The 27,705-nt window shown below is 35.6% G+C and overlaps 1 protein-coding gene and 1 non-coding gene across 6 annotated transcripts in view; both read left to right on the top strand.

Annotated features, from left to right (window-relative positions):
- PRPF39 (pre-mRNA processing factor 39) overlaps positions 1-27,705 on the top strand; it is a 46,376-nt gene that overhangs the window by 16,304 nt on the left and 2,367 nt on the right. For all 5 annotated transcript variants that reach the window (XM_072629271.1, XM_072629270.1, XM_072629272.1 and 2 more), the window contains 7 exons: positions 15,756-15,923; positions 17,619-17,784; positions 18,287-18,394; positions 18,956-19,120; positions 19,435-19,561; positions 19,692-19,960; positions 21,304-21,488. In XM_072629271.1, coding sequence (XP_072485372.1) covers positions 15,756-15,923; positions 17,619-17,784; positions 18,287-18,394; positions 18,956-19,120; positions 19,435-19,561; positions 19,692-19,960; positions 21,304-21,488 — 1,188 coding nt within the window. The remainder of the gene's footprint in view (positions 1-15,755; positions 15,924-17,618; positions 17,785-18,286; positions 18,395-18,955; positions 19,121-19,434; positions 19,562-19,691; positions 19,961-21,303; positions 21,489-27,705) is intronic.
- LOC140521914 (small nucleolar RNA SNORD127) lies at positions 20,022-20,107 on the top strand. Its single transcript, XR_011973182.1, has one exon. It is a non-coding gene; the product is annotated as a small nucleolar RNA SNORD127 (small nucleolar RNA).

Here is a 27,705-nt window from a genome sequence, read left to right as displayed (position 1 = left end):
TTTCCCTCCATTAGCTCTAACTATAATTATTCCTCTCTTTTCCCCTCACCTCCTTCTTTATAAAGAAAAAAAACAAGGTGGAGAAAGAATGAGAATGGAATCTCCATTAGTAATCTACCTGACTACTTTTTTGCCTAGACCCACACCATAGGTTCACATTTTTTTACTCTACTTTTGACATCCTCTCCCTGCCTCCCCAATTTTATGATTACTCTTATGTAGTTGATGTTTCTGTATAGCTAGGTGGAACAGTGGGTAGAACACTGGATTTGGAATCAGGAAGATTCATCTTTCCGAGTTCAACTTTGGCCTCAGACACTTACTAGCTGAGTGACCCTGAGCAAGTCACTTAACCCTGTTTCTCTCAGTTTCCTCATCTGGAAAATGATCTAGAGAAAGTGGCAAACCACTCTGATATCTGTCATGAAAATCCCAAATAGGGTCACAAAGAGTTGGACATGACTAGAACAACAAAAGTTGTGTTTGTTTGTGATTATTCCCTCTTAAATGTATCTTTCCATTTTCCCTCCTTTACCTATTTCCCTGAATTTATTTGATTTCTAAAATAAATTAAGTGTTGAAGTTCCCCTTTGCCTTGTTTCAGTAAAAATGAGGTTTGTGACATGCTCACTTCTCACCCATGTTTTTTATAGTCATTGTCCACAAAAATTATAAGAAATTAGTCCCTCTCCCTTTTCTCCCTTAGAGTATTCCTCTTTCCTTTCCTTCCCTTTTCTTATCTCTTTTAAAACCTACAAAATAAAGCAGAACCATACCCAGACCAAACTGTACTTGTGTCTTTATTTTCTCTGTGATCTTTTAAGACAATTGGGAATCTGAAGAACCAGTTGCTTTTTGTCTCTGAGTTGGAATATAATCACTGCATCATTACTCAGACCAGGGTTGGAGAATCTGCAGCTTTGAAGCAACATGTGGCCTTCTAGATCACCAGTTGTAGCCCTTTGTATCCAAACTTCACAGAACAAATCTTCTTAATAAAAAGATTTGTTCTGTAACACTTTGGACTCAAAAGACTGCACACCCAAGGACCTAGAAAGGCATATGTGGTCTTGAGGCCATAGGTGTCCCACCTCTGACCTAAACCTTTCTAATTGCTCAGCTGCATTTATGTTTCCCATTTTCTCTTGTCTCCTATGCTTGTACTTGAAAAATTTTGCCTGTCCCAGTTCTTCTCATCAGCAATGCTTGAGAGTTCCCTCTATGGTTTATTGTTATCCCATCCTCCCCCTCCACCCTTTTTTTTAACCCCTGTAGGATTAGCCTCAGTTTTACAAGATAAGTTATTCTTGGTAGTTAAACCTTTCCCTCTGCCTTTTGGTATGTCATATTCCAAGATTTCCTTTCCTTTTTAACTGTGGTATTGTCTTGTGTGACTCTGAATATGGTTCCTTGGTATTATATTTTTTTTTCTTTTTGGTTATTTTCACTATTTCTTTAATCTGGAAGATCTGGATTTTGGGTATAATATTTCTGAGTGTTTTTTATTTGGGGCTTCTATCAGGAATATTTCTATTTAAGTTTGACTTCTGGTTTCTAATAATTTTGGGGAGCTTCTTTTATGATTTTTTTTGTTTGGTCATATTTTTCATAGAATCTGATGATTCTTTTTTTAATAGTATTTTATTTTTTCCATGGAAAGACATGGAAAGACAATTTTTAACATTTCGAGTTCCAAATTTTCTCCCTCGTTCCTCTCCCCCTGACTAAAACAGTAAGCAATTTTATATAGGTTATATATGCAATCATGTAAAACATATTTCCATATTAGTTAGGTTGTGAAAGAAGAAACATATCAAAAAGAAAACCCCACGAAAAAAATAAAGTAAAAATAGTGTGCTTCAATCTGCATTCAGACTCCATCAGTTCTTTTTCTGGATGTGAATATCATGAGTCTTTTGGAGTGGTCTTAGGTCATTGTATTGCTGAGAATAGCTAAGTCCAGTCATTACAATATTTCTGTTACTGTGTCCAGTGTTCTCCTGATTCTGCTCAATTTACTTTGTATCAGTTCATGTAAGTGTTTACAGGTTTTTCTGAAGTCAACCTGCTTATCATTTCTTATAGAAAAATAGTATTTTGTGACATTATGTACCCCAGATTGTTTAGCCATTCCCCAAATGATGGTTATCCCCTCAATTTCTAATTCTTTGGCACCACAAAAAGAGCTGCTATCAATATTTTTGCATGTATATTCTTTTCTCTTTTTTTATGACCTCTTTGGAATACAGAGACCTAGTAGAAATAACGTTGGATCAGAGGGTACGTGCAATTTTATAACCTTTTGGGCCTAGTTCAGAATTGTTCTCCAGAATGGTTGGATCAGTTCACAACTCCACCATCAGTGTGTTACTGCCCCAGTTTCCCCACGTCCTCTCTAACATTTGTCATTTTCCTTTTCTGTCATATTAGCCAATCTGACAGGTGTGAGGTGGTACCTCAGAGTTGTTTTAATTTGCATTTCTCTAATCAATAGGGATTTAGAGCATTTTGTCATGTAACTGTAGATAGCTTTGATTCCTTCATCTGAAATCTGCCTATTTGTATTGGTGGTCAACACTGATCATACTTAAATTACTTTTTCTCACCTCCAGGCCAGTTGTTCTTGATAGTAGATAACTAATCTGTTCTCTCTTCTCTCTTTTTTTCTTTTACTTAGTTTTAATATTTTGTATAATTGAATGATTTTTTAAAGGGCATTTATTAAATACTTACTATGGGGATACAAATAGAAAAGGAAAGACAGTCCCTATTCTCATGAAGGTTATGGTATTCTAATTTGTGCTTTGGTCCATAAAGTTATGGGAATAGTGAGAGTAGATATTCAACTTACTTCATCCCACAACAATATAAGAATTGGCTTCATGGTAGTTGGTATTTCCAAAACTAGAAAGTGCAAAAGGATTTCAGTGCTAAGGCTATGTAAGGGGACAGGGTTATGAGCTTACATGGTTGTGAGTGGGCACTGTGGAGTTAGTGGCCCAAGAGAGAGAAGAAAGTAAAGACAGCATTATAGTGTTTTGGGATAGGTATTTGCCAGTCAAGGGAGTGGGCTTTGAGGTGCAAATTCCCCTAATTTGTGGTCTCTGGTGAGAGAAAGTTCTAGAACAGGTGGTTACAATAGAGGGAAGAAAGCATTGAATCTTCTTTATAAGTTCTATCTGTACTTATTATGGAATTATTTTCTTGTATTTTAAGCCATATATTTCTTCAGCATGTTAAGAATTTTCTTCTGTTTACACGTCTCCAGAATCAATTCTTATATTTTTTGTATTAGGGACCATCTTTGTCCCTCCCCTCCCAAAGTCCTGGATGGTGTGGCTAGGTCCTGTTTCCTTTCCTGCCTCCTCCTTTTTTTTTTTTTTAAACAAACTTAACAAAAATACAGTTTAAATGTAACATGGACAGGAAGTTTATTAGAAACTGAACATTTTATAAAAAATTTATATATTTATATGTGTGTATATATACAGTAATAGCAGAACTGCACTTGTTTTTCAGCTCTTCTGAACTTCGTTCTTCTGTCTCCTTTGTATTCTTAAAATGTTTCATTGATAATATTTTCTTTAAAAAAGTTGCATCCCAGTTAGTACCCACTCACTATGTAACATTGGGCTTCCATCCTCCCAGCCCATCCCAACCAGAAGCCCTCCGTTTTATCCATATATAGGTATAGTTATCAAAGATAGTTTCATACATTGTTCATATCTGAAGAATAATGTCTCATTCTTACCTGATTCAAGACCTCTCTACCAAGAGAGGAACTGTTTTATTAAAACTACTTCACTTTCCATCAGTCACACAAATTCCCACATTTCTCTGAATTCTCTTTAAAGGTTTCTAAAACAATTTTAAAAACCCTTTAAACTGGAACTTTGTTTTTCCAAAGAATATGAACATGTTCTCATACAGAAAAGGTCAGGAGAAGAGGAATGTATATAAAACTAAATGTATTGTATCTAGCTTGTATTTTAATATGTAGTTAAAATGATAGTACTAGCAGTGACATGGTTTTCTCTAGTCCATTCTGAACTTCCCGCTCTCTTTTTGTATGTTTTCATTTTTAATAGCATTTTCCCCCCAATTACATGTTAAGACAATTTTTAGCATTTACTTTTACAAGAGTTTGAGTTCCAAAATTTTCTCTTTCCCTCCTCCCCTTTTCTGAAAATGGTGGGCAATTTGATATAGGTTATACATGTGCTGTCATGTAAAATATATTTCCATATTAGTCACACCTATGAAAGAAGAAATAGCAGATGCAAAAAAATCATGAAAAAGAATTTAAAAAATATGCTTTGATCTGCATTCAGAGTCCATCAGTTCTTTATCTTGATATAGATAGCATTTTCCTTTGTGAATCCTTTGTATACTTGTCTTGGATCATTCTGTTGCTGAAAAGAACTGAGTCATGCATGGGTGGTCATCACACAATGTTGCTGATACTGTGTACAATGTTTTCCTAGTTCTCATTTCACTCTGCATCAGCATATGTAAATCTCAGATTTTCCTGAAATATGCCTTTCATAATTTCTTACTGTACAATAATATTCCATTACATTCACACCACAGCTTCTTCGGCTATTCCCAATTGATGGGCATGTATTCAGTTTCCAATATTTTGCTGCCATGAAAAGGGTTCTATAAATATTTTTGCACATGTAAATCCTTTTCCATTTTTTATGATATCTTTGGTATAAAACATTTCATTGATATATTTTAAAAAAATCTTTTCTTGTATGTCTTGTCACTATTTCTGCTGACCCTTCCCTGCCACATAAAAGTCCTTCATTGTAACAGAGTCAAGCCATACAAATTCATGTTGTTTGCTCTCATCTGAAAATGTATGCCTCATTCTACACTAATAGTCCAAGTGGCACTGGATAGAGTGCTGTACCTTAGTTGGGAAGATCTGAGTTTAAATCTGTCCTCACACTTATTAAATGGGAGAAGGAGGCTGGCTGCTCATATTAATCACCTGAAGTTTTGCAGCTGGAGACCAGGAGGTGTGTTTATAATGAGGAGAGATGCTAGAAGTTAACAGCTGAGGTTAACCAGGGATTTGGAGGGTCAAGGAAGTATGACAGGTAGATGAGGCATGTAGGCCAAGTGCTCACATATGAGGTTTGACTAGGGATGATAGTAGCTCATGATAAGGCTAAGGACTTGAGTATTTGGATTAAGGGAAAAAAGGGAAAGCCCCACCAGGACAGTGTCATCATCATCATCAATATCATCATTGTTAGTGTTAATAGCTGACACTTAAGGTTTGCTAGCACCTTCCCTCTCTCAGTTATCTCCAGTTTATCCTGTATAAATCTCATTTGTACTTTGTTTGCATGTTGTCTCCCCCATTACACCATGAGCTGCTTCAGATCAAGGATTCTTTTTTGCCTTTCTTTGTATCATCAGCTCTTAACACAGTACCTAGTATATAGTAGGCATCTAACATATAGGGGTGGGAAACCTGAAGTCTAGAGGCCACATGTAGTCCTCTAGGTCCTCAAGTGGCATGGCCCTTTGACTGAATCCAAATGTCACAGAACAAATCCTTTTTTTTTTAAAAAAAGGATTTGTTCTGTAAAATGTGGACTCAGTCAAAAAACTATACCCAAGGACCTAGAAGGCCAGTGTGGCCTGAAGGCTGTAGGTTCCCCCCATCTAACAAATGTTTATTGATTGGCTGTGTGACCCTGGGCAAGGGATTTGCTCTTTGCTTTGGGTTTCTCATCTGTAAAATGAGGATTCTAAGAACACCTGCCTTCTAGGGTGGTTGTGACCTTCAAAGAAGATGTTTATAAAGTATTTATAAACCTTAAAGGGCTATGTAAATAAATGCTAGGGATGATGGTGATGATAGAGGCATGCTTTATCATCAGTACCCTTGAATCATTACTTCTTATTGCATTAATCAGAGTTCTTAAGACTTAGATAGTTGTTTTCCTTAATATCATTGTAGTCAATAAGTTATACTTTAGGTTCTGCTCATCTTACTCTTTTTCTTCCTGTAAGTTGTCCTGGGTTTTTCTCAGTCTTTTATCTTCATATACCACAGTTCAGCCATTGCCCAATTCTTTGCACCTCCTTTGTTTTTTTGCCAAATGCTGCTGTAAATATGTGTGTGTAAGTCTGTCTTCAAGCTTTGGGGTGTAAGTCTAGTATTCATTTATTATTGCATTGAAAGTTTCATATTCACAGTTTTGTGACTATGGATGTTGCAAATTGCTTTTCAGAATGGAGAAACCTATTTGCTGCATATGACTTCAACAGTGGTGTTTTATGCTTGGTCTCAATAGCTATTGGTTGTCATTTTCCTTTTTTTTTCTCATTTTTGCCAGTCTTGAGTGTGAGGTGGAACCAAAACATTGTTTGAATTTTATATTTCTCATTAGTTATTTGGAGTCGTTTTTTATGTGGTTGTTTTTAGCTTTAATTTCTAATTTTGAAAGAACTATTTTCTTCAGTGAGCTTTTGAACCTTCTTTTCCATTTGGCTAATTCTGCTTTTTAAAGCATTCTTCTCCTCATTGGCTTTTTGAACCTCTTTTGCCAGTTGAGTTAGCCTATTTTTCAAGGTGTTATTTTCTTCAGCATTTTTTTGGGTCTCCTTTAGCAAGGTGTTGACCTATTTCTCATACTTTTCTTTCATCTCTCTCATTTCTCTTCCCAGTTTTTCCTCCACCTCTCTAACTTGATTTTCAAAATCCTTTTTGAGCTCTTCCATGGCCTGAGCCCATGGTATATTTATTTTGGATGTGTGGGATACAGAAGCCTTGACTTCTGTGTCTTTCCCTGATGGTAAGCATTGTTCTTCCTCATCAGAAAGGAAGAGAGGAATTATCTGTTCACCAAGAAAGTAACCTTCTATAGTCTTATTTTTTTTCCCTTTTATGGGCATTTTCCCAGCCAGTGACTTGCCTTCCAAGTTTTCTTTCCACCCCCACCACACCTCCAGATCAGCCCAGCCAGTGCTTGGGGTCTGAGATTCAAATGCTGCTTCCCAGCCTCAGGGCTTTGGGGGGGTGGGGGGCTGCTATTCAGTGTGAGATCAAGTTCAGGTGTTCAGGTGGGGGCAGGGCCACCACACAGGGCTCAGTTCCCTCAGGAGGTTTATGCAGAGACCTTCAACAATGGATCCAGGCTCCTGCCTGCTGGGGGAGCCCCGGTCTGCTACCACCTCTGCTGCTGCCTCCCAAGGGGGCCTGAGTTATGAGGGCACCCCACTCCCCTCTCGGCAAGCCGAGAAGACCCTCTCACCAAACTTTGGGACCCATGGGCAGAGGGACCTGCGCAGCCGCTGGAGATTCCGTCCCTGAAGCCCGCTTGGATCCGTTCCTCTGGGCGCTGCGTGGCCAAGGCAGGGCTGGGCTCGGCTCCGGGTCTGGGGCGCGACGGACCTTTTGCGAGAGATTTTCAGTGCTCTCTGGAGCAGAAATCTCCTCTGCTCCATTGTTCTGTGGCTTCTGCTGCTCCAGAATTTGTTGGGAGTTCTTTTTTACAGATATTTTATGGGCTGTGGGTTGGGAGCTAGTGTATGTGTGTCTTTCTACTCCGCCATCTTGGCTCCACCCTTAGCTTTAATTTCTTACTTTGAAAACTGCTTCTTGGAAGAAAGTTCAAAAGGAAGCACAGGAGCAGGACAGCTTTGAAGGGAATAAGCCCTATACTCAGGTTGAGCTGTTTTGCATATTATCCCTTATCTTTTCTGCATCATATATAAACTGGGAAGTCTTTGGTTTCTTGTTTAAGCTCAGAAATTTTAAAAATGAAAACTGTTCTTCTAACTAAGCATTTATCTTAGGCAGTGTTGTAGTCCCCCTAGGCTTTAGTTTTGTCTTCTGTAAAATGAGGGAGTTGAAGTAGATAAAATATGGTATCTCTTTCAGTTGTAGATCTTTGCTTCTGTGATCTATGGAGGAGTGGCTCTCATTTTATATTTGTATTGGCATTGAGATTTGTACATTTATATTTCTGTATATATATCTCTTGTATATCAGACCTGTTAGAGAAATTTTCTGCCTTATAATTCTGATTGCATTGATTTTGTTTTTACAAAAGCTTTTTGATTTTATGTAATCAAAATTGTCCAGTTTGTCTTAGGATCTTCTTTACCAATTTTGTTTAAGAATGCTTTCCCTATCCAAAGTTGTGAAACATATTTCCGTTCTGTTTTGTCTGATTTATTTGATATGACTGCCTCTATTTAGGTCATGTGTCTGTTTGGAGCTTATTTTTGTATGGGATGTGAGAGCTGATTTCTTTGTGACTGCTTTACAGTTTTACCAGAAGTTTTTGTCCTGTCATGAGTCTTTACCATAATATATATTTGGTGTTCTGTGGTTTTTCAGACCCTATTATGCTTTTAGGCCCTATTTCATATGACTTTAATTGATAAAGTTTTCTATTTTTTAAGGAATTTTGATGATTAGTGCTTTATAGTATAATTTAAAATTGGATAGTGCTAATTTCCTTCCTTCCCACTTTTTTCCCCACTGTTTCCTTTGAGATGCTAATCCTTTTGTCCTTCTGCTTGAATTTTGTTATAATTTTATCTGTTCTTCCATAGGCCTGGCCTGGGGACAAAGACCTGGGACAAGGACTGTACAGTTTTCCCTCTCTACTTAAGTCATCTTTTAACCTTAGAGCCTCCATACTTCCCCTCTCTCGTTCTACTTGAACAGCTAACCACAGGAAGTTGACTTTTTCTTCTGCTAGAATCCTGACTGGCTAGTAGGACCTATTGGGGGTGTATGTTTGTCCTTAGTTGCCGAAGAAGACCAGGCCATCAGAGAAATGATGGCATGACTTACACTTGACTTTGTTTTGAGCAAGGGAGGGAGGTGTAGGTCACCAGCCTCACTTCTCCTCCAGAGCCATCTGAATCCAGTGACCAGATATTCATCAGGATGACTGGAGATGACCCAGGATGAGGCAATTGCCCACACACAGCTAGTGAGTGTCAAGTGTCTGAGGTGAGATTTGAACTCAGGTCCTCCTGACTCCTGCACTGGTGCTCTATCCACTGCACTATCTAGCTGCCCCAGTAGGGCCTATAAAGTTGTGCTGACATCAGGCCCTTGAGGATCTTTGTAAATGACGGGTAATGCCAGATCTTCTGTCTCCCCATGAATTTATCCACCTTTTGATTCTTACAATACCCCTATGATGTAGGTGCTATTATTACCATCTTGGTTCTACATATGAGGGTAAAAGTGATGAAATGACTTTCCTAGAGTTTAATAATATTTGAGGAATTGAGTCTAGGTTATCCTCTTTTGAAGTACATCTCTTTATCCACTGTCATATTTGTGGAGTAAACTGCCAGTTTTGATTTGTGAGTCCTGCCTTTTAAAAGCATCTGCAGAAATCTCAGGCACAAATAATATATCACACAGGGAATGTGTGTTTTTATTATACATGCTCAAATAGATCTCTGATTTCATCAATATAGAAACTCACCAATAATGCAGATTGTAGCCAAACAATGCCTCACTATCATGCACAACTATTGTTCGTGTTCTCCTGTAAGTTCACAGGGCTGAGGTGGGGAGGAAAGGGTAAGAACACTCACTGTGCTATGTATAGAATTCTCCTTCACTTTTTCCTGACATCCTGAGGGTACCTGTGAAGGACTCTTGACTGTCCACCTGTCATTCCTTTACCACGTGACCAGCCCATCTTTTCTTTCTGTCATTTAGTTCCCTGAGGATATCTCTTTCTCCTGTTCTTCAGTTTTTCACTGACTAAGTTGCAGCCTACTTACACCCTTTGTGTGATTGATATTCATTTATAGTTCTTTGGTGAATGTTGTTGTATTCCATGTCTTGCTGCCATATACCAACAATGGCAGAGTGCTGGTATCCTCTTTCATGGACTTATGAAAAAGAATTTTGTGATTTTTCCAAAGGCAGTAGAATATAGTAGCCTGCTTTCCTTCTCCCAATCAATTCTGTCCATCTGAACTGTCTATCCCAGACACACATAGTAGTGAGTGAGATCCATAGAGCTTGTTGAATTCTGGGAAGTAGACATTCTTCATCCATTTAGTCTTTGCTGATTTGTGGTCAGGCCAAGTCTCTTTGAGAATACTCTTCAGTGTTCTGGGTCTTGATGCAATCAGCACAATATCATCTGCAAGCCAAAGCACCTGGACAATCTCACCATCCACAAAGAATCCCTTTTCAATTTGGACTCTGGATCTCATCACCTCCACTAGAGTGCAATTTTGGCAAGCCTGTGTCTTGTCTCTCATGCCTTGTCTTGATGCTTATGACCAGCAGGTTATTGAAGAGGGTTGTTTCTGTTAGATCTTTCAAGGAAGTGTGAATGATGTAGACATATCTATGGGAGAACCTTATTGTAATAGAACCTTCCAAAGTAAATGATGCTGTTGTTTTTTTTTAAATCAACAAATGACCACAGTGATTATGTGCAGTCTTATATTCTCTTCATTACTTATTAATTGGTAAAGTTGTGAGTCTACTATTTTCTACTAATACCCTCATCAAGGATGTCTATAATTGATGTAAAAAGTCTCAGGAATATTTTATATAAATGGAGAGAGGGGTATGGATCAGTAGCTGTGGTTATATCCTCTTGATTACTTGATTACAGAAGTCAGATTTTAAAGTTTTTTTTTAAAGTGGTTTTACTCTCAGTAGCTTCTGTTTGCATTAATAGATGGCACTACCCATAATTATCCATTCTTCTTCTTAGTAAGATTATGCAAAATAGTTTATGTCCTAACCTGATTGTTTCTTTTAGCAGCTATCTCTCTCCATCTTACATCTGTTTCTCTCTATCTGACATAAGGACATAGGCATGATAACTAAGGCATTCTTTAGGGCTCTTTTGGTCTCTTTATTGTGGCAGTTAATTTATTTTGATTAACTCTCTGAATGCAGTTGTTTTAATTGCAAGTATGTGTCTGTATATATATGTATCAATCTACCCACTGATGTCTATATGTATCTGTAGATATAATTGTAATGTGTTCTAGTCTATGTTATTGGAGGGAACTCCTGAATCATTGAGACCATAAATCCATTTCATTGAGTAAGTTCATGTAGATATAGTTATAGGCAGGCATTGTGTCATGATAGACTTGGAGTGAGGAAAATCTGGGTTTACATCCCACTTCTGAAACTTATTAGCTATGTGACTCTGGATAAGGCATATACTGATGAGTCATAACAGTGGTAGAACTAGTTCCCATGCCGGAGTGTCCATACTCTCACCCATGTTGGTTAAAAGATTCTTTGCATATATTCATTATAATTGTTTCATGGGATCTCATATGATGACTTGTTTAGTTTTGTGATAACTGTTCATTATGCTGAGCCAAAATCTACTTTAATTTCCCTTCATTTGCGAACTGAAGAATGTCTGTCTTCTTTTAGAAGACAGCCTTTTCTTTTAAGGAAAATACAATTACGTATAAAAACAATTTTTTAACATTCCTTTTTTGAAAAACTGAGTTCCACTGTGCCCAAAGGGCTACAAAAATGTGCATACCCTTTGGCCCAGCAATATCACTTCTAGGACTGTATCCCCAAGAGATCATAAAAAATGGAAAAGGGTCCCACATGTACAAAAATATTTATAGCAGCACTCTTTATAGTTGGCAAAAACTGGAAATCAAGGGGATGCCCATCAATTGGGGAGTGGCTGAATAAATTATGTTATATGAATGTAATGGAATATTATTGCACTATAAGAAATGATGAACAAGAAGACTTCAGAGAGGTCTGGAAGGACTTATATGATCTGATGCTGAGTGACAGGAGCAGAACCAGGAGAACTTTGTCCACAGCAACTACCACAGGGCGTGAGAGTTTTTCTGGTAGACTTGGAACTTGGTAATAATGCAGGAACTTAAAAAAAAAAATTCCCAATGGTTTTCTAAGGCAAAATGCCTTCCACACTCAGAGAAAGAACTATGGAATTCATTCACAGAATGTAGCAGGTCATGTTTGTGTGTGTGTGTATTATGTTTTGATTTGTTGTATGATTTCTTCCATTTATTTTAGTTTGTCTACATAGCATGACTATAGTGAAAACGTGTTCAGTAGGAAAGTATATGTAGATCCTATATAGAATTGTATACCGTCTTGGGGAGGGAGGGCGGTAGGTGTGTGGGGGGGTAAAAATCCAAGTTTTATGGTGGTGAATGTAGAACATTAAAAAAATAAATAAAATTAAAAAAAAAAAACTGAGTTCCAAATTCTCTCTCCTTCCTTTCCCTCCCTCCATGATAAGACAAGTGTGATGTAGATCATAAATGTAGTCATGCCAAAGCATATGTACTTATTGCCCATGTTGTGAAAGAAAACACAGAAAAGAAAAAGTAGAACAATGTTATTTGATCTACAGCAAACTCCACCAGAAGACAGTCTTTTAAAACAGTTGTCCTTTCAACTTATCCCATTTCCCTCAAGTGTTCTTCAGATAAGCAGGTTTCTACATCATTCTGGTTGCCCTTCTACTGAATCTTTGTAGATTTTCTTTGGAAATTTGAAAATACAGTCTATAACTTCAAAATCGGTAAAGATAATGGTAGAGGTCTTAGCTTCCTTGATGTGTAGACCCTCTATTTTTGTTAACGACAGCCTAAAATTTCTTTGGACTGTTGGTTTGTATGGAGCCTTATTAGCTTAAACCTTTTGGTGTTTTTTTATTTGAACAGCTGTCAAGCCAAGTTTCATCTGTTTTTATGCAGTTTATTTCTTTTTAAGACAGTTAGATGTTACAGTGGATATTAAGCATTGGACCTGCAGTCAGTAAGACCTACTTTCAAATCTGTGTGACCTTTGGCAAACCACCTAAATTTTTCTTGCCTCAGTTTCCTTATTTGTAAAATTGGAACAATAATAGCACTTACCGTTCTGGTTATGAGTTTAAAATGAGTTGATATTTGTAAAGCATTTTTCAGACCCAAACATCTACCCCTGTTAAATTCTATCTTGTTGATTTTAGCTTATCACTCCAGATTATTTAGATAATTTTGGATCTTAATTCTTATATTGGGTATCCAGTTCAACTTTAGTCACATACTTAATACACATACTCTAGGTGTTTTTATCCAAATATTTGATAAACATCTCGATTATGAAAGGATAGCGGACACCTCTGTGACCTTTGACAAATCATCTAATGTCCCTGAGCTTTATTTAGTTCCCTCATTTATAAAGTGATGATGTTGAACTAGTTGGCTTCTGAAGTACCTTTTGAGTCTCTACCTATAATCTTTTGGTCATATAAGTACAGATCTTCATAGTTTGACATTAGAAACCTCTTTCTAAATTGATATCTGTTAATCAAGACTTCGGATGTGATTTGTTTAACCAACTTACATTTTTTTTCCTGGTATACTAATTGGAGTGACATTGTATGAGAGTTTAGATCATTCAACAAACTTTAAACTCCTACTAGGTGCCAGGTACTGTGTTAGGCACTGGAAATGTAAATATAATGAATTGTATAATCCCTGCTTGGAAGATGTTGGCATTCTAACTGGAGAGACAAAAAAGAAATGTGTAGGCATACTTTGCTAAAATTAATATATTTCTTTGGAATTGTCCCAAACCTATTCCCACTACAAAATGAAATAAAATTAGGTTGTCATGACTACTTTTAGTAAGTCTGTGTTGGTACTTAGTTCACAATGAGGTTGATGCACGTATTGCCATAGCTAGCTCAGTGTTTGAGAGGCTCCAAAGAAAAGTTTGGGAGACAAAGTATTAGACCGACTACCAAACTGAAGGTCTACAGAGCTGTTGTGCTTCATTGAGTATACTTGTGAAACATGGACAGTCTACCAGCTTCATGCCAGGAAATTGAATCACTTCCATTTGAGCTGCCTTAGGAAGATTCTGAGGATCACCTATCAGGAGAAGATACCAGACACCGAGGTCGTTACTGGAACTAAACTGCCAAGTATTCAAACTGTGCTTCAGAGAGCATGACTCCGGTGGGCTGCCCATGTTGTTTGAATGCAAAATGTACACTTGCCAAAAAGACTATTTTATGGAGAACTCACATGAGGCAGGAGAGCACGTGGTGGTCAGAAGAAGTGATAGAAGGACACTCAATGTCTCTCTCAAGAACTTTGGATTTGACTGTGCGACATGGGAGATACTGGCATAGGACCACTCAGCATGGCGTGTCCACATCAAAGAGAGTGCTGTGCTCTATGAACAAAGCAGAATTGAGACAGCACAAAGGAAACGTAGGACGCACAAATTTGAAGTATCCACCCCAATTGTTCACACAGACTATATGTGCCCAATCTGTGGTAGAGCATTCTGAGCTCGTATTGGTCTGATCAGCCATAGTCGGACACACTGAAATTTGGCTTTATCATGGTGATGTCATTCTTGTCCTCTTTGAGAATGAAGGACAATAGCCAACCAACCAGTAAGTCAGTGTTGGTTCTTAGTGATCTTTCTTTTCTAGATCACAAACTATCTTTTCATAAATATGTACATAGTAACAAAATATTGTGTGATGACCATCTTTGATATACTTTGCTCTTCTCAGCAGTGCAATGATCTCAGACAGTTCCAAAAGACTCCTAATGGAAAATGCTATTCCCAACCAGAGAAAGAGCTGATGGAATCGGAATGCAGATCAAAGCATACTATTTTTTTCTCTTTTTTTGTTTTTGTATCTTTCTCATGGTTTTTCCCATTGGCTCTAATTCTTCTTCACATTATGACTAATCTGGAAATATGTTTAATATGATTGTAAATGTATATCCTATATCAGATTATGCACCATCTTGGGGAGGGGGATAGGAAAGGGAGAAAATTTAAAACTCAGTCTTATAAAAGTGCATGCTGAAAACTAAAAATGAGTTAAAATTTCAATAAATATATATGTTATAAAATTTATCTAGGAGCTGGCATCAAGCTTAATTGTTTATAGTTTTCAGAATGGTATCCCTTTCTCCTCTTTGATAAATTGAGGGAACATTTGTAAATAACTGAGTGTTTAAAAAAAAAAAACACTTTGAAGCCTTAAACATATCTTCTGTTGCACTTTTTCAAAACTTACTACAGTGATCACAATAGCATAATCTTGGAATGCTGTAATGTAATTCATGTGGTCTTTATTACTTGAATTCATGATCTTTTTTTTTTTTTAACTCTTTCTCTTCCTTGACCTTAGGTGTAATTTCTGTCTGTATATGATGTCTGTGTTAACTTCTTTCAGTTTCTTTGTCATCAAGATAATTTTCTGTAACTTGCTAAGTTTTTGTGACACTTCTCTTACCATTTTTCAGTCATTTTATATATCATTATTTGCTTTTTTCATATTTATTTTAAAATCTAATGTTTGAGAACTCCCTATGCAGGAGTTATATTAATTTCTTCATTCAGCAAACATTTATTTAGCACCTGTATGTGCAATACTTTGTGCTAAGGGCAATGATAAATAAGACAAAATTGCTCTTGCCCAAAAGGAGCAATTACATTCAGAATTACTGCATTTACTTATATCACATTTCAGTTTGCAACTTAAGTTTCCTTTTCAATTAAATGTGTACACAATGTGTATAGTTTTGTGCTGTTTGATCTAAGAGATAATTGCTATATTACATTAATTCATGGAATTTTAACTTTTTTAGTTATGTATGATTTAGTTGAAATTAAATTTTAATATTAGAATCATAAGATTGTAAAATCATTAGAAGGTGATTGCATTACAGATAATTTTAAGAATAATTTCATTTTTCAGAACTTTCGAGCATGCTGTTTTAGCTGCAGGAACAGATTTCCGATCTGACAGATTATGGGAAATGTACATAAACTGGGAAAATGAACAGGGAAATCTGAGAGAGGTTACAACTATATATGATCGTATTCTTGGTATTCCAACACAACTCTATAGTCATCATTTCCAGAGGTAAGTTGAAAAACTAAGGATTTTAAAGTGCTTTAAAAATAATCAGTGTATGAGTGGAACTTTCATCTAAATGTTTTGAATAGTGTATTATAGTGGAAATATTGGATTTTGTATCAGAAGATCCTGGTGTGGATCTTGGCTTTGCTACTACTTAATCACTATTTTAACTTTGAACAACTTACTTTTAAAAATTCTATCATTAGTAGTGACTATTTTTCAGAGTGGTCAAAAGCACTTTCAAGGTAGTAAAATCTTTTGTGATTATAAAATCTTTTTCACTTTTCAAATAAGAAAACATTGTCTAAACATGTTATGATAATATTCTGAGTGGTGAAGAAGCTAGAAATTGAATACAGATTTTTCTCTTTTGATGTTGGTATTAGTATACGTACATACACACATGCATGCATAGCAGTGTATGTGTAGGTATGTATTTTTATGTATACAAATACACTTATAAAATGTCTTCTCTTTTTTTCTCTCTTTTCTGGGTCCCCTCCCTGATGTGTTGTGACTAGTAAATGTAGAGAGTCAAGTACATGGGAAATTCTTAACAAATGCTCTCTATCTGTTTTTCTAAATAAACCCATATTATGAAATTTTTATTCAGAAGTATTATAGTGTTGATGTCATTAAAACCTTGTAAGGGAGTGCTTGCCCAGCATAACAATGAAGTTATAGGCATAGATGTTAAAATTATATTTATTAAAACAAGATTCTGCATGGCAAATGTCAAGCAAGTTAAGCTTTTTAGATGAGAATCTGTACATTAAATAACAGTATCTTTACCTAAAATTTTTCAGTAATATTCACATCAAGGTGCACACAGACTTTTGTGTTTATCTGTAAGCACTTGTAGCATTTATATGGGAGTGGTGCACTGGATAGAGTGCTGGGCCTAAGGGATAATTGCTATATTATCCCTTATATATATATAATGTGTATATATAATATATATTTTATAATATTATATATTCCCAGACTCATCTTCCTGAGTTCAGATCTGGCCTTAGGCTTAGCTGGGTGGTCCTGGGCCAATCACTTAACTCTGTTTGCCTTAGTTTCCTCTTCTGTAAAATGAGCTGGAGAAAGAAAGAACAAACCACTCTAGTAACTTTGACAAGAAAACCCCAGATAGGGTCATGAAGAGTCAAACATCTAGAAAAACGACTGAACAGTAAAAAGTGTTTATATACAATAACTATTTATTAATTTATTTTGTAATGCACGTCCATTATCTCTATGCTTTTATCTTGATAATAACTTGAGGGGGCATAGAACAAAAATATTTTTTTCTATTTGTCTTTTCTCAGTGAATCTTTTTACCTCTGAAATTAGTAAAGAGATGCATAACTTCAAGAATTTTTAAAAATCTTCAGCTGACTTGACTTTTAAAAGTATATAACAAAGTGAAATCAAATTTATATTTCATTTATACAAATAAATCTTGGTCATAATTAAGCAGTTTTATTTATACAATTTTGTGTTTTTGTTCGTTTATACCATTATGTTTTTATCTCTGATGCTGGTTCTTTTTTTCTAATAACCTCCTCTGATATATTGAAGTTTTATCAGAATGTTTATTTCTCTTAAATTCTGAAAACGAAATCTGAAGAGTCATTGCAAATTTTCTCTAAAAGAGTAAGATGTGCTGAGTTTTTTGAAATATTTAATATATATTATTGTATTTTGTAGGTTTAAAGAACATGTACAAAATAACTTGCCTAGAGATCTTTTAACTAGTGAGCAGTTTATTCAGCTACGAAGAGAATTGGCTTCTGTAAATGGACACAGTGGTGATGATGGCCCCCCTGGTGATGATTTACCTTCTGGAATTGAAGATATAACTGACCCAGCAAAGGTAATTAAAAAGTTAAAAGTTCTTAGTGTATGATAAACCCTGTTTGCAAGATTCTTCTTTACAGATGTAATGTATTATAAGCTGTCCTATTACCAGTCAGTTCTAATTTTGAAAATGAAATGATTAAAATAATGTCTTTCACTTCTCTTGAATGCAAATAGTGACTAATTCCTCAGCTGCAACTTTTAGCTTTAAATGTAATGTATGTAATCTGTTTATAGGAACAAGTATTTTTTATTAATTTAGCATAAAAGATAACTTTTACCATTTAAAGATGGCCAGCAAAGAATTTCTTGATAGTTAATGTACAACCTAGAAACTTCAAGAAATGCAAAAATATTTTCTGAAAATCCCATAAGGGGTGAATTTTAATATTGATTCTGTCTCTGGTAGAACAGGCAGTGTATAACTTTATAATTCTGAGTTCAAAGTAAGCTGTATGAATTGAAATCTGTTGGTATGCTGCTCTAATTTCTTCTCCCCCCCTTTTTTCTTTCCTAAGCTAATCACTGAAATAGAAAACATGAGACATAGAATCATTGAGATTCATCAAGAAATGTTTAATTACAATGAGCATGAGGTTAGCAAAAGGTGGACCTTTGAAGAAGGTGTAAGTATTCTTTTTTTGAAATATATGTGGTGTATTGAAACTTGGCTTGTTTTATGTTCTTATGTTTGTGCCTGTTTAACTAGGAAATAAAGATGAGATACCTACTTTCCTAATCAAAATATCTATCCTATAAATAAATCCCATTAAAGTGATTTATTCAAATTCCAGTAGGTACCATGAGTCAATCAAGATTGTATTAGAGTTCTTAGAATATTGAATAAAGTTACATAAATAAGTAAATGCTAAACTAGATCAAAATCATTAGATGATGCTGAAAAAACCAAGAGTTCATGAGCATTTAAAAAAAAATTATTATGCCCAGCTGAATAGCTTAATATTTTAAATTATTACATTAGAATGTGTTAATTGCTTCATAGGCATTATACCAAGTACAGGGGATATAAATACAAATAAATACCAAAAAATCCCACAGAGTGTTAGAGCTGAAAACATCTTTAGACACTAGACCAGTATTTAATTTATATTATTGAGTTCACATTTGACATTTTTATGTTAGAGTATTAGCATTTTTGAGTTGCCATGCTATTTTTTAAATTTCAGATTAAAAGACCTTATTTCCACGTGAAACCATTGGAAAAGGCACAGCTGAAAAACTGGAAAGAATACTTAGAATTTGAAATTGAAAATGGGACTCATGAACGTGTTGTGGTTCTTTTTGAAAGATGTGTCATATCATGTGCCCTCTATGAGGACTTTTGGATTAAGGTGAGTAAATTACATATTAATGAATTTTAATAGATTACAAACATTGATCTAGTGACTAACCTTTTTTGTACCTCTGTCGAATGTTGTTCATGTAACTATATCTGTTGCATTAGGAGATGGTCTGCTTGCAACCAGATTTGACTGCTGCATATGCCAACCTCGTTGCCTCTCTTCGTCCTTCCTTACAGAAACTAGTCTAGTGGTTCAATAAAGGTGCTGAATGGGTTTAAAAATAGAATTTTATTGTTCTGAAATGTATTTAATGGCCTACTCAATCATAAATTATTCAGTGTTTACTCTGTTTCTATATGTAGTATGCCAAGTACATGGAAAACCATAGTATCGAAGGAGTGAGACATGTCTACAGCAGGGCTTGTACTATACATCTTCCAAAGAAACCCATGGTTCATATGCTATGGGCTGCTTTTGAAGAACAGCAGGGTAAGAATTTGCAACATCAGTTGAAATTTTATTTGTAGTTTAAAGTAAAAATTCAAAAGTCAAATCAATAATGGGAAGGCTGTAGGAAAAGGCTTTTTAAGAATATTGAATATTTACTTGATACTTCTAGGTAATATTAATGAAGCAAGAAGCATTTTAAGAACATTTGAAGAATGTGTCCTAGGACTGGCAATGGTTCGTTTGAGAAGAGTAAGTTTAGAGCGACGACATGGAAACATGGAAGAAGCTGAGCACTTGCTTCAGGATGCTGTTAAGAATGCCAAATCAAATAATGAATCCTCATTTTATGCTATAAAACTAGCCCGACATCTTTTCAAGATACAGAAGAACCTTCCAAAATCAAGAAAAGTGCTGTTGGAAGCCATTGAGAGAGACAAAGTATGTGCTTCTGTGTATTTCAGATTTTGAAATAGGCAAATAAGTAAACACTTGACCATAGTGGCAACAGTGATGACAGGTTTGGTCTGTATGTAATATATTTTATTACTACATGAAGACACCAGTCCCTCTAAGCTGATGTTGCCATTTTTATTTTTAACTATCGAACCGATATTAGAGAGGCAATTAGGGAAGGTATCATCTAATTGGTTAGAGAGCTGATGTTTGAGAAGGCCTGGACTTGACTTCTGCTCTAGTCATCCTCATTCTGTGACCCTTGTTACTTAACTTTTCAGGGTTGTACACTCTGTACACTCCACGTTGCAGGGCAGATGCCAATCTCTAGAAGGATAGAGGGAATTTATTCACCTGGAGTTGCCTATATCAGTAAAATTAGAGGTCCGATTACTATTAAAATATGTATGCATATGCACATTAACACTTATCATATAAATACAAATAAATACAAAACTCCTGAGTAGAGGAATCAGTTACAGATAAAAATGGAAATGTAGCCAGAGGTGGGACATTAATTGTTTGCCCATTCTTAAGTAATGTGACAGCAAAAATACTAATTATTTATTTAAAAGCAGAACTTCCCCCCAAAAAAAAAACCTTTGAGAACACTTGTTTAAAAATATATTCTAAATGTAGCAATCAATAGTCATAGATTTTCTGTATTTGGAATGTTACTTCTAATATATAGTACAACTGTGCTGATGTTTATATTTTTTTACATGGAACAATCTTTATTGCACTATATAATTTTTAATATATACATAGAGAGAGGAGCGAGAGAGAGAATGGGATCTTGTTTGTTTTGTTTTTCCTGCTTCTGTCTAGGCCCTCATCACTTCATGCTTGGACTATTGTACTAGTTCTTGTTCTCCCTAACTTTTGTCTTCTCTTTCTCCCTTCTTTTGTCTCTATGATCCATTCTCTGTACAGCTGCCTTGGTGCCAAAACCATTACTATAACCATTTCATCTGCTATTTGGTAAACTCCATGGCTCCTTAATAATTGCCACAAGGAGAAAATAGACATTTATTCCTTGGTATTTCATATTGCTCTTAACTGCTTCCTATACACAGGTCTTTTTTACTGAGTCCCCTGCTTGTGACTAGTCTGTTCTGCATGACGTTACTTTGTTTGTACTTAATTTTCTATGTATGTAGATATTCTTGACCTCTCCCTATTCCCTAATTCTATATGGTATTTATATAATTTTATTATAATGTATTTACATAACTATTACTATTCTAATTATTATTGAATGTTTTAAAATTCTATCATTCTATCTACATTTTAGGCAGTTAATATTATTGGTGTTCCTTTTTCAACAGGAGAACACAAAATTATACCTCAATTTACTTGAAATGGAATATAGTGGAGACCTCAAACAAAATGAAGACAATATCCTCACCTGTTTTGACAAAGCTATACATGGTTCATTGCCTATTAAAATGAGAATTACATTTTCTCAGCGGAAAGTGGAGTTTCTTGAAGATTTTGGTTCTGATGTGAACAAGTAAGACATTAAACCTGCTATTAGTTTGAAAGATGAATGAGGAAACATTGATTTCTAAAAATATTTAAACATCTATGTAGTTGTGCGTATTTTTCCCTTCTAAATTAAATACTAAGAAACCCTCCACACTAAAGCCAAGCAATATATCAATGGTAATTTGTTTCTGGTTTCTCCATAAAACTTACTGTGCCCTTAATTCAAATGGGGACTGGATCCTTTGACTAAGGGAAAATGTAACACTCTTCCTTCATTACTCTTATATTCTACTTATGCCTCGTGCCTCTCTTTTTTTAAAGTGATATTGGAGGTGAAGATACTATCTGTCTGTAAAGTTCTAAATTCTCAATTTCCTGAAAGTCAGTTCTCTTGCTAAAATTTTCCAGAAATTATTTTGGTTTATAACCCAGCCAAAAGAACTCCTCATCATCACTTAATTATGTACGTATTTACATTAATGAGGAAAAAGAAGCAAGTGTAATAAGAAGAGAAAAAAGCAGTACAATGTAACAAACTGTGAGTTACATACACACAAGATACAAAAGAATTTTAACGTATTTTGTCCTACATTGCTATTTAAGAATCAAAATGAAGCATGTCCTAGAAAGGTTTAGGAAAACATCGTGAACTTGGCCAACCTCGTTGGATTTTGAAGGTGCTTGGGGGAAAAGGCATATTAGAAAGAGGTAGCAATCAGTTTGGTTAAATTTATGGTCTTTAAGGAAATATGACTAACTAGAGCAAAGGATTTGTTTGGCTAATCAGTAGGAGATTCAATTGGTTACAAGTAATGTCCACATTTATTCATTATAAGGTCTTAAAAACCAGATTTAAGAGGTTTGGGGAGACTTTGGAAGTTTCTACCAGAGAGTGATAGCTTAATTTGTAGCCATCTAAAAGTGTGATGAGGAGAGACTGTAGTTAATGATTTTTAGGCCCTCTTCATTAGAGTAATTAGTGATTAGAACCTGAAATTGGGGCAGTGGGAATATAGAGGAACAGAGGTATTTTGACGGAAGAAAATATAGCACTTAAATAAGGAATTTTTTGCTCTTAAAATGAAATCTTAAAAGTAGCATAATACAATGGATGGAGTTTCCATGGATTCAAGAGCTCTGGATCGGATAATTATTGTATAACCCTGAAATAAGCTCTTAGTACCCTTTCTGAATTGCAGAACATTTATAGATTTTCATTGGTAGAGGGAATTATCTTTCCAGGAATTACCTATACCAGTGAAATATCAAGTTGTGACCCCCCAAAAATCTCATGGCCTTAAAAATATGTTTATGTTATGTTTTGGGGAGTTAGTAATAGAAGAGCAAAGAATAAAAAGTGTCAACAAAACATATCAGAAGGAATTTCAGAAGAGGACACAAGCACTGTTGGTATGATCATGTTATATTTCATATGTACTTTTAAAAGAAAAACATCTGTAACAGAGATTCATAGTTTTGTATGTAATCTCTTATTTCTGTTCTTTGTACATAAAAAATGTTCATTATGTTGCCTGATGTTTGTGAAATTCATAAAAAAAAGAAAATTAGAGAAAAAACAGTATTGAGAGTAAGTTTTATTGTGTAACTATTTTTTGCTCCAAAATGTATCTTAAAGGAGTACTTACAATTACAGTGTGCATTAGAACATAAGATTTTCTGATAAAGCTCAAATTTTTAAAAAATTATTAATGGGTTTTTATTTAAACTTAGTGTTGTTTATCATTGCTTTAAAATTAATGATCTCATCCTTTTACTTAAATAGAAACCATAATGGTAAGAGATCTGGTTTCCCTTATAAAATCTTCAGTTTGCCCATGGAATTTAAATTAATGTTTTTCATTTTTATTTTTTGTTAGTGTTTACTTGATACCTAGCACCTAACAGAGACTCAATAAATGTTTATTGGTTGATTTTTATACTTCCATGTATCCTTGTTTGTGAGACCACTGAGTGGTCCATTGCCCCATGTGGTTGGGGTTCACACTCCCACTATATCTTGTCATCCTAGAGAAGAAATTCAGGATTTAGAGCTAAAAGGGACTCTAGTAGTACAGAATGTCCCAGAAGTCTTAGTGCTGTTTTAAGTTTAAATACCTCTTAAAAGCTTTTACAGATAAGTATTCAGGCCCAGAGAGGTTTAAGTTAACAAGATTTACTTAATAAGTTAGTACAGCCAGGATTCTAACCCAAGTTCTTGAAGTAGAATCTGGAGTTCTTTCCCCTGTTTTGCCATGCTGTCTCCCTCTCCCTCCCTCCCTCCCTCCCTCCCTCCCTCTCTCTCTCTCTCTCTCTCTCTCTCTCTCTCTCTCTCTCCCTCTCTCTCTCTCTCTCTCTCTCTCTCTCTCTCTCTTCCTCTCTCCCTTTCTCCCCACCCCCCCTCTCCCTTTCTCCTTCCCTCTCCCTCTCCCTACCATCTGTTTCCATACCTTTGCATTGCTTAGTGTCTATGCATGAGATGCCTTCTGATTTCAGAACTCCACTAGCATTACCTTCTAAGGAAGCCTGTCCTGATTCCCACACACAGCTTAGTGCCTTTTTTCCATCAAAGCACCTTGATAAATACTTTGTGTATGTTATTATAAACATGCTTTCTCCTTTCATAGAATGTTAGCTCCTTGGTTTTCTTTTTTTTTTTTCCTGTATGCTTAGCGCTCAGCATAAGGGCTAATAAATACATAGGTGCTTAAGAAATGCATATTACTATGTCTGTGTATTAAAGCTATTAGCCAGCTCTTTAGGACTGTAAGTTACAGGGATGGCCATAACCTACAGTGGTGTGAAGGGAGTTCCCTATACCATTGAACTCAAAGGTATAGTCCCTAATCCTTACTGCTTGAAGATCCTACAGATTTAATGTAGTCCCAGCATTGGTTATGCATCAGTATTAGTTGTGAATCAACCTTAAAGAAAATCTACAGAAAAAAACTTATTGATAAGATCGATAGATTTAACTCAACATACTATTCTTTAATACTTGATGACTTCAGTAGAAAAGTGGAAGGAAGATATGAACAAAATAGTTCAGGAATAAGGATGAGAAAGGTTGAAGCTTATAGATTACACAAAATCCCATCTTTGTTAACACTTTATTTTAAAAAAAAAATTGGTAGGCACAGGAAATGGTGAGTACCAACTAGCACTGCAAAGCCAAACCTGAGTATATTTTAAGACAGAAAATAAACTTGTTGATGCAGGAGTACCACTGAATTGATTCCGTAGTTGGAAACCAACTCAATAGACTTAGTTTAAAAAAAGAAAAAGAAAATGAGTGAGATGATGTACAATTGAAACAATTTAATCTTAACTGTTTAAAAATAATTACTATTTTCACTAGTTAACTAAATTAGTTTTTCATTTAGTTAACTAAAATAGTTTAACTATTTAACTAATAGTTCACTATTTAAAAACTAGTGATAGGCTATCAGAAATAGGAAGTGGACACAACTAATGTTATTATACTTAGATCCGTTTGTGTTTGTCCTTCATTTTTGAAGAGGACCATGACATCAAGATGATGACATGACTTGCAGTTGACTTTGATTTGAGTGACAGAGGGCTGTGCAAGGTCATCAGCCTCACTTTCTCCTCAAGAGCCATCTGGGTCCAGTGGCCTGATATTCATCAGGATGACTGGAGATGGCCCAGGATGTAGTGTGAGACCTTAGCCCTTTTAAGCTAAGGTCTTATCACGTTCTTACTTTGAGTGAGATACACCCATGCAATGAATAGGCCTGTTTAACTAGATCCATTTGTGAGAACTTCAAGGAATATATAAGGTGGGTAAGGAGGCAGATATTCCAAAGGCATGGAGAAGAATCATAGACTTTAATACCACTGAAGAAGGCATTTAAGAGAATAATAATGGCTCTTGACCTCTTTCCCATTTATATGAAATCTTCCAAAGACTTTTTACATGAATTAAGAAGAATAGCAGACCCACATCTTTACCAGTTCACAAGTAATGAAGAGAATACAAGACCACACTGAATCACTGCTGTCATTTGTTGATTTAAAAAACATCATCATCATTTACTTTGGAAGGTTCTATTACAATAAGGTTCTCTCATAGATACATCCACATCATTCATGTTTCCTTGAAAGATCTAAGAGAAACAACCCTCTTCAATAACCTGCTGGTCATAAACATCAAGAAAAGGCATGAGTGACAAGATGTAGGGTTCCAGAATTGCTCTGCACTCTAGTGGAGGTGATGAGATCCAGAGTCCAAATTGAAAAGGGATTCTCCTCTGTGGGTGTTGAGATTGTCCAGGTGATAGTGCTGATTGCATCAAGACCCAGAACACTGAAGAGTATTCTCAGAGACCTGGCCTGACCATACACACAGCAAAGACTAAGTGGATGAAGAATGCCTATTTCCCAGACTCCAACAAGAGTTTGTTTATACAACCTATGGAACTCACCCACTACTATATGTGTCTGGGACAGACAGTTCAGATGGACAGAATTGATTGTGAGGAGGAAAACAGGCTGCTATATTCTACTGTCTTTGGAAAATCACAAAAGTTCTTTTCATAAGTCCATAAAAGATGATACCAGCACTCTGCCATTGTTGGTGTGTGGCAGCAAGACCTGGAATACAACAACATTCACCAAAGAACTAAAAATGAATATCAGTCACACAAAGGGTGTGAATAGGCTGCAACTTAGTGAAGAACTCTGAAAAACAGAAGAAAGAAATATCTTCAGGAAACTGAATGACAGAAGATGGGCTGGTTATGTGGTAAAGGTATGACAGGTGGGCAGAATGCTTCACAGGGGCCCTCAGGATGTCAGGAGAAAGTGAGGGAGAATTCTATATAAATAGCACACTTGAGTGTTCCTCCCATGAACTTACAAGAGAACATGAATAGCAGTCGTACATGACAGGCTAGGCATTGATGAGCTGCAATCTGCATTGTTGGAGTAAATTTAAATTATTCTGATCACAGATCCTAATTATTTTTTTAACTAATTTTGACTTGACCTGAAGATAGGGAATCACTTTTTTTTTGGAAACATTCACATTGTAAAGGAAACTAAAAAAACAAAAGGAACTTGCTGCTGAATTTGTGATTCAGATTCTCATGGTTGTAAATACCCTTTCGCAGAGGTGGTTGTTTTTTTTTTTTCCCATGAGCCAAATACAACAGGAAACATAATTTCAGTAGTCATCATAAAGTTTTGAAAAAACCCTGAAGATAATTTGTACCTTGTGGGGCAAAATCTATTGTAGAGAAAGATACAGAAAAAAATTTGTCAAGATCCCATAAAAGAGACAACTTATGTGGTAGATGAAGATCTCAGCTGAGTTAGGACTTGGAGATTCTTTGATAATGAGCGTATAGTCTACTAGTAGCTGATGTTTATAGATACTTTAAAGATTCTCATTTTAGGGTAATTTTTCATTTTCTGGACAACTTTGCACTAAGCCAACCCTCACATTTTACAGTTGAAGAAATTGAGACCCATAGTACCCAGTTGATGCTTACATGGGTAGTAAATAAGTAGAAGAGGGCCTCATAAATGATTTTTTTTCACATTATGTGTTGTTTTGGCCTAATAATTCATCATTCAGCATGGTTTCCCGTATATCTTTGCTGTCATTCACTAGTCTGATCCTCAGAAAACAGACAAAGATGTTGAACCAAGGGCATAACTCAGCGCAGCAGTTTTTGCTTTTCTAGAAAAAATCTTAAGAACTGGAATCACAGGCATCAGAGTGGGTGTCTTTATTTTGGTACCTTTTCTGAATTTTGATACCCCACAATTCCTCAGTGCTGTGTTGTTTGATTATTTTAGAGAAATGCATGTCAGCCAGTTGAGGAAGTGAAAGTCATACATACATATACATCATGGTCCAGCTTGCATGTCTATGGAAATAGTATAGTTTTTAAAAAAAACCTGTATGGCTTGGATAAAATTTTTTCCTTTTTGTTTACTACTTGCATCTTACATAAAAAAGTATATCCTTTTTTGTGACTACTTATGATTTTGGAGTTTATGTTTTGAGGCACAAGATTGATAAAAGTAACTTTAATCATGAAAATTAAGGATTTAAGGTAGGAATTCTCTTGTTATTAAATGGATCCCATTCATAGGTTTTTAAGTGACAGGAATCTTGTTACATTCAAGTTGGAAACTTCTTGGTTTTCATTTAATATTATAGATTTTCTCTTCTAACTACAAAATAAACTTCGATTACTGTTATAAAGCTCAAAGAC

Source organism: Notamacropus eugenii, chromosome 1 (genome assembly GCF_028372415.1).
Source record: "Notamacropus eugenii isolate mMacEug1 chromosome 1, mMacEug1.pri_v2, whole genome shotgun sequence".
NCBI classification, from domain to species: domain Eukaryota; kingdom Metazoa; phylum Chordata; class Mammalia; order Diprotodontia; family Macropodidae; genus Notamacropus; species Notamacropus eugenii.
The sequence above is the reverse complement of the archived record's forward strand: the minus strand, read 5'-3'. Positions and strand labels throughout refer to the sequence as shown.